The 7,321-nt window shown below is 42.2% G+C and overlaps 1 protein-coding gene across 1 annotated transcript; it reads right to left on the minus strand.

The window, feature by feature from the left end:
• Positions 1 to 1,101: 1,101 nt before the first annotated feature.
• On the minus strand, positions 1,102 to 6,044 carry LOC117444601 (somatostatin receptor type 2-like). Its single transcript, XM_034080045.2, has one exon. It carries the CDS (start codon positions 5,655 to 5,657, stop codon positions 4,638 to 4,640), a length of 1,020 nt encoding a protein of 339 aa, XP_033935936.1. The 5' UTR covers positions 5,658 to 6,044; the 3' UTR covers positions 1,102 to 4,637.
• Positions 6,045 to 7,321: the final 1,277 nt, after the last annotated feature.

Below are 7,321 nucleotides of genomic sequence, written 5' to 3' on the forward strand. Positions count from 1 at the left end.
CCGTTTTAAAATGCACCAGTGGGGTATTTACTGAACTATTTTATGTTCAGGTTCAGGTTATTTATTTGTACCCGTAGGTAGATTCTGTTTGCAGGGAAAAAGACAGACACATCTCTAATAAAGGACTAGTAAAAGTACAAGTATACCCCGCTCAACCAAATCTCAAAATATTGAAAAAATATTTAAGGAGGAAAACACATTGACTTCCAGACGAGGAACAGGAAGTGCTAAAATGCTAATTTACGGCTTTTAGGACTCATTCATGCCCCACTTTATAGAAAACACCGTTTATACCACGCACTTAGCTTTCCCCTCCTTGAACTCCAGCACCTGGCCTCCATGTTCACAGACAATTACATTTCCATGACCTCAGTGACGCCTTCAGGTAAACCTGAAAACCTTATTGTTTATTTAAGCTCAGTAGTATCCGTGTATGGAGTGGGATATCGGGTTTGAAAAGAAAGAGGTGATTGAGTTCAGGGCCATTTTGCACTTTATTGGATACTTAACAATGAAGACATTTAAAGACATATTTCTTCGGGAAATCAGACTTTTTTTACATGGTTATAATATTTTAGACGTGTATTTTGTAAAACAGAAGAGTACAAAGTAATAGTATATTTATTTTATTATGTGAAAGTATGACTTTGACCAACACCAGTAACATTTTAGGCGTTAAAACATATTGTAAACCAGCATATTAGACCTTAGATGACCTCTTAACTAATTAAGCTTTATGGAACTGTTCCTACATTATTATTAATGAAATCATTTTACAAATGTGTTTTTTGGGCTGACACCTCTCACTTTCTTCTCTGCCGTTGGCATGTGAGCATGTGTAAAAGTTTCAGGGAGATGTCGCAGGGTTTATTAGATCAAGTTGGAAGACACTCGTCTCAGCAGAAAGGACTAACATCTTTCCATTTCACACAACGCCCACCAGGGACAGTAGTAAAGCTCTCACTCGTACAGAAGAAGATCCTGGAGGTTTTGGGGAAGATTCACCAAAGATTCTCTGTATTTCACTTTATAAATCTTCCATTGTGTCTTGCTTTTGAAGATGCGCTTTTTCCTGAGTGAAAGTACCAATAATACACTGTGTGAAGTACTTATAGTTTTATTGTTATTGTGTAAGCCCACACTCCTTTACTTTACTTATACCAAGTATCAAAAATACTTTTAGCTTTGATGCCTTTTGGGAGATTAATCCACATCAATGCATAATAAGATTATCATTATTGCTTTCTATGTAAGAAGTTCTTTCGTAAAGTACAATACATCTCCCTGAAATGTTTACACACACCTCAACATTGAAATGAAGTACGATAGATAAGTAAATGTACTTAATTACATCTTTCTCTGAGAAGTAATGGTGGCCCACAAAATGCAGTGGCGTAAAAAGTACAACATGTCCTGCTGATACCGGCTGATATGTGGAGTTTTTCCGAAGTAACTTCCCACTACGCTGATGTAACAAATCATTGATAACATTTCCTCGCATCCATACAAGAAAAACAGAGTGTTTGGCAGAAGTTTTATTCCACATGAAACACCTTCTGTTTGTTCACAGTCATACAGCAACAGAGTGTAACATGCTGACATACACAGTAAAGTGACTATATGTTTACTATTATGCGCCTCTTACATCGAGTATTACATCACGTCATCACGATACAGATTGTCACGCACACATTATCTTCTTATTTATACATATTTACATCACAGATAATTGACAGCATCTACATCTATCTGACCCTTTGCTTTCCGACACATCTATTTCCTGTTTTTTTTAATTATATACATGTTATGATTTAGTTAATTTTGGCAGTGAGTATATATAATTTCGCTATTGAAATCGTCCAGGATGCATGATCATTTCAAGACGAAAGAAGCCTGAAACTAATACAATTTGAAAAGCATGTAAATGTGTCATTGTGCATGAAAAGCACAACTCAAATTAATGAAAAGAATGTAAGAGTTCTGCTAATGTAAATGTATTTACAGAAGAATGTCAAAATTCGATAAAGCCAGGTTCAAAATGCTTGAATATTGATGGCATATCTCTTAAGGTTTTTACAAAGGGCCATGTGTAATTAGAAAGTTCTGTCAACAGCCATGCAAATATATTTTTGCCATAGTTTTAGGATTAAATTGTTCTTTACATCAGAGTCTTCTTTTCTGTGAAGCTTAAATCATGACATTTTGTACACAGTCATTAAAAAACAACCCTTTCTCGACATGTTTTATGAATAATTGTACCATAAATCAGGTCGTAAATGGTGTGTGAATGCTCTGTAAAGAGCTTCAGAATATAGAGAGGAATGAAGCTGGACAGGTGTGTGTGTGTGTGTGTGTGTGTGTGTGTGTGTGTGTGTGTGTGTGTGTGTGTGTGTGTGTGTGTGTGTGTGTGTGTGTGTGTGTGTGTGTGTGTGTGTGTGTGTGTGTGTGTGTGTGTGTGTGTGTGTGTGTGTGTGTGTGTGTGTGTGTGTGTGTGTGTGCTACTGAAGAGGAGAGATCTGCTGAAGAAAGGAGGAGAGAAACATATTTTTGAAAACAAATATGGATTGTGAAACTCAGAAACGATCGATAGGATAAAAAATGTAACTAATAAATATCGCCAGGAAATGAAGCTGGACAGGGTGTGTGTGTGTGTGTGTGTGTGTGTGTGTGTGTGTGTGTGTGTGTGAGTGTGTTACTGAGAGGAGACATCTGCTGAAGAAAGGAGGAGAAAAACATATTTTTGAAAACAAATATGGATTGTGAAACTCAGAAACGATCGATAGGATAAAAAATGTAACTAATAGATATCGCCAGGAAATGAAGCTGGACAGGTGTGTGTGTGTGTGTGTGTGTGTGTGTGTGTGTGTGTGTGTGTGTGTGTGTGTGTGTGTGTGTGTGTGTGTGCGCGCGCTACTGAAGAGGAGACATCTGCTGAAGAAAGGAGGAGAAAAACATATTTTTGAAAACAAATATGGATTGTGAAACTCAGAAACGATCGATAGGATAAAAAATGTAACTAATAGATATCGCCAGGAAATGAAGCTGGACAGGTGTGTGTGTGTGTGTGTGTGTGTGTGTGTGTGTGTGTGTGTGTGTGTGTGTGTGTGTGTGTGTGTGTGTGTGTGTGAGTGTGTTACTGAAGAGGAGACATCTGCTGAAGAAAGGAGGAGAAAAACATATTTTTGAAAACAAATATGGATTGTGAAACTCAGAAACGATCGATAGGATAAAAAATGTAACTAATAGATATCGCCAGGAAATGAAGCTGGACAGGTGTGTGTGTGTGTGTGTGTGTGTGTGTGTGTGTGTGTGTGTGTGTGTGTGTGTGTGTGTGTGTGTGTGAGTGTGTTACTGAAGAGGAGACATCTGCTGAAGAAAGGAGGAGAAAAACATATTTTTGAAAACAAATATGGATTGTGAAACTCAGAAACGATCGATAGGATAAAAAATGTAACTAATAGATATCGCCAGGAAATGAAGCTGGACAGGTGTGTGTGTGTGTGTGTGTGTGTGTGTGTGTGCGCGCGCTACTGAAGAGGAGACATCTGCTGAAGAAAGGAGGAGAAAAACATATTTTTGAAAACAAATATGGATTGTGAAACTCAGAAACGATCGATAGGATAAAAAATGTAACTAATAGATATCACCAGGACATTTCCCCCGTTCATTACTGACATTAAGACAATGGATTTTTGCATTACGAGTTTTCCGACATGTTGTGTTTAAATGAGCACATGAGGCATAATGTGAAGTCTTCAGACAGATGTCCTAAACATCCATCTGCACGTAAAGCCAGCAGCGCATACTCCAGCTCTGGGAGTCGAGGAGCTTTGTGTGTGTGTGCTGGTGTTTGCCCGCGGACATGTGACTCGTGTTTCTCTGTTTACACTCCACCTGTCCACACTTCATCCCTCTCGTGCCTCATTTCATTAGTTCTGATGAAAGGCAGGAGATGCAGTGGAGCGTCTCGGCTCAGCAGGTGCAGTTATTAGAAGAAAAAGAATGGTTCGAAAGGTCTGAGTCAGATAGAGCATGAGGTACTCTGTCAAGAACGGGGATTTGTGGAATAGCATATCCAATTGAAGTATGCGGTTTGATGAGTATTTTGCTGCCTTTGTGGCAAGATACTCTCTGAAAGGGTGTCTTTTTCCATTCGCACAGGGATATTACAGTGATTTCTTTCAGCCGTGCAGCCAGTCGGTACTTGAACACTGAACCAACACCGTTCCGATAAAAAAACATCTCAATCTCTACATACACTTGATGAAACACATATATTTTAGACAATATTACCTCAATTCAGATCACATAGGTCAAGAGAGCTCAAAAGATATGTACAACCTCAACATATTCCAAGTCAAGGTTAAAAAACTAAATAAATGTATCCACAGACCATCAAATAAATCTGAAGAAGTATCTGCAGTGCATCACGAGAGGAAATTCATGAACAAAATCCAACAAAATGTAGCAAATCTGATAACATAGGACAAGTAAAATCAAAGAAATTATGTACAACAATGTATTCAAAGCTAAGAAAAGTAAAAAATCTGAATTGATCACATATCTAAATGTCTTTTTAAATAAGTTGGAAGACGTATTATGCAGTGACCGGATATTGAGTGAGCTTTTAACCGTCTCTATGCCAGAATGGTCAAACTTGCGTCATTTAAGTCATACCGTTCAGTGTTGCATTGCATGCTGGGAGATGATTTGGCGGCTGGGCAGAGGAGGGTCCGGAAGTATCTCCGAAAAGTTTCGGAAAAGCATGCGTAGAGGATGGGGTTGGCACAGCTCCACGAGTACGACAGCAGCACAATTAACTCAAAGGCTCTGGCGAAGGTCAAATACAAGCCCGTTTGGTACAGAGCGTAGAAGTTTAAGGTGTAAAACGGCAGCCAACATATCCCGAAAACCACCACGACTGCAACCACCATTTTCGTGACCTGTGACTCCGCGCGGTGGGTTTCAAAGTTCGGCGTCGTTGTCGTCGTCATTCGGATCCATTGGGACCTCATTGTTAGCAGAAGCGCCGCGTAGGAAGCCGTCATGACGGTAAAAGGCAAAGCAAAGCCCATGACGAAGGTGTAGGAAAGAACTCCGAGCCACCAGGCGTCGGAGTCGAGGTCCGGAATGCACAAACCTCCATCGGAGGAGAAGTGAAGCGCCATGGGTAGGATGGTCAGAAGAGAGAACAGCCAAAGGAACGCCGAGACGATCTTTGCCCAACGAGGCGTTCTCCAACGGGCGAACTTTAGAGGATCAGCCAACGCCATGTAGCGGTCGATACTCATCGCTGTGAGGCAGAAGATGCTGGTGAACTGGTTGAGGCCGTCCAGAACCATCACCACTTTGCACGCTGTGTCGCCGAACATCCACTTGTTCTGGAAGTTCTGGCTCGCTATGAAGGGAAGACCCACCATGAAGAGTCCGTCAGCGAGCGCCAGGTTGAAGATGTAAACCGTGGTGGAAGATGAGAGTTTGTCCAATTTCAAAATGGCGATACCGACGAGGGAGTTCCCGGCGAGTCCCAGGAAGCAGACCACCAAGTAGAGTATTGCCACGGTGATGCGAAAACCATGAACATTGTCGTGGTATAAAAAATGATCGTCCACAAAGGTGGTGTTGGTGTCTCTGTGGGGGAAAAATGGGGCGTCCATTGTGCGTCGAATGACTGATCAGAAAAGCGAAACAGAAATGCCGTTTGAATTCCCCGGAAAGCCGCTCAGCTCTCGACTCTCGTTGGTGGAAGTAAAAAAGTTCAACGACTCGTCTGAAAAACGTGAAAATCAAACACGGTTTTCAAGATTCAAGAGCAGCCAGGCTTCAGCGACTCTTCAATCGGCCCCGTGAAGTCAATCCTTTTATCTTGAGGAAAAGAAAAGCACCTGCAAAAGTTTATTCCAAGTCAGCACGCTTCTCTCTGGTTCCCATGAGCACACTTAGGAGCCACTATCACACTCAATTTGAAATGAGCAGGGTTGCCACTGAACACTCTTTCTCCCTGGGAGCTGCTTTATATATCTTCCCCCCACAGTGTGTGTGAGGAGTGTGTGTGGGGAGTGTGTGTGGACCCCCCTCCCAGATTTGTCTCCAGAGATTGGGATAAAACTCCTCCTCAATGCCCCCCCCCCAGTTCCTGTGCCGTAACACTGTCTCCAAGGTAAAGCCTGGCCCCATCTGCTACAATACTTTTGTTTTCATAACTATCTCTCTCCACTCTTTCTTCTTCTGTTTACCCCCCCCCCCCCCCTTTACTCCTCACCATCCATTTTGTCTCGGTTCAGTGGGGGGGTCATTCAACTAAAACCTAAACACACACACATAGATAGCAACTCTATCTTGTGTCCGGGGGCCACCCACCTTTACAACCCCCAGACCGAGTAAATCTACCCCTCAGGAAAGAGAAGTCTGCTGTGTGTTGTTTCAGGGCTTTTGTTTTTTGACTTTTCGACCATTAGATGCCGTTTTCCCCTCCTTCCATTCCACCTTGTTTGTCTTACGCCACAAAAGGAGGAAAAGCGAGAGGTGAAAAGGAGACGACAGCAAGTGGAAAGGAGGGAACTGATGAGGAGAAAGGGGAGGAGGGTTTACAAGATTAAAGACTCTGGATGAGCGATGACCTCCGTCCTGTTGCCGCTCTGACACGCATTGCTGGAATACCCCGGGAACGTCCTTCCAAAAAACCCTCCAGTGTATTGCGCCACCCACCATCCACACGGCGAAGGAAAGCGAACACAAAGAATTCTTCCCAACCTTGCAGGGATCTTTTTTCTAATTTCAAAGACCCTATCCAGAGCTCATTCATCAGAGTCATCGATTTTCCTTGGAGATATCTCGAGACATACCTTCCCCTTTTAACTGGTTTCAATTAACCGGGAGAACTGCCTTTGTAGTCTAAACTCCTGATTAGCTTGTGGCTTAACTTCCCCCTAGAGACCCGCCTCTCCACCCCGTCCCCAGCCCTCGTGAAAACTTCACTGTTTCATGGTGGAGACGTTTGACAGCTTCGTATTTCACGGGCAGTAAGATTTCCAGTGGTGTGTGAGACAGACATGCAGGCGTCCACGTGCTGTGAGAGGGACACGCCATCAAACCAATGCCATGTTTCACATCCCAAAACCAAAGAGATAAGGGTACTATATCAGAAACTTTAAGAAGTATCCAGTTCTTGCCCTGAGTGTCCTTTCTTTTCCACCACCATCAGTTATTTTTCCATTGTTCGACAGCTTTGACCTTTGACCTTTGTTCTGCTTGTTTAGTGAAGACCAGAAGCAGGTTTTATGCTTTAGAAATAAATGCCTTTTCTTGTCTTGTCGGGGTC

This window comes from Pseudochaenichthys georgianus, unplaced genomic scaffold (assembly GCF_902827115.2).
Source record: "Pseudochaenichthys georgianus unplaced genomic scaffold, fPseGeo1.2 scaffold_849_arrow_ctg1, whole genome shotgun sequence".
NCBI lineage: Eukaryota > Metazoa > Chordata > Actinopteri > Perciformes > Channichthyidae > Pseudochaenichthys > Pseudochaenichthys georgianus.

What these genes read in the sequence shown, in the direction of transcription:
- LOC117444601 (XM_034080045.2), bottom strand. Translation starts at nt 5,657, where the DNA reads ATGGACGCCCCATTTTTCCCCCACAGAGACACCAACACCACCTTTGTG.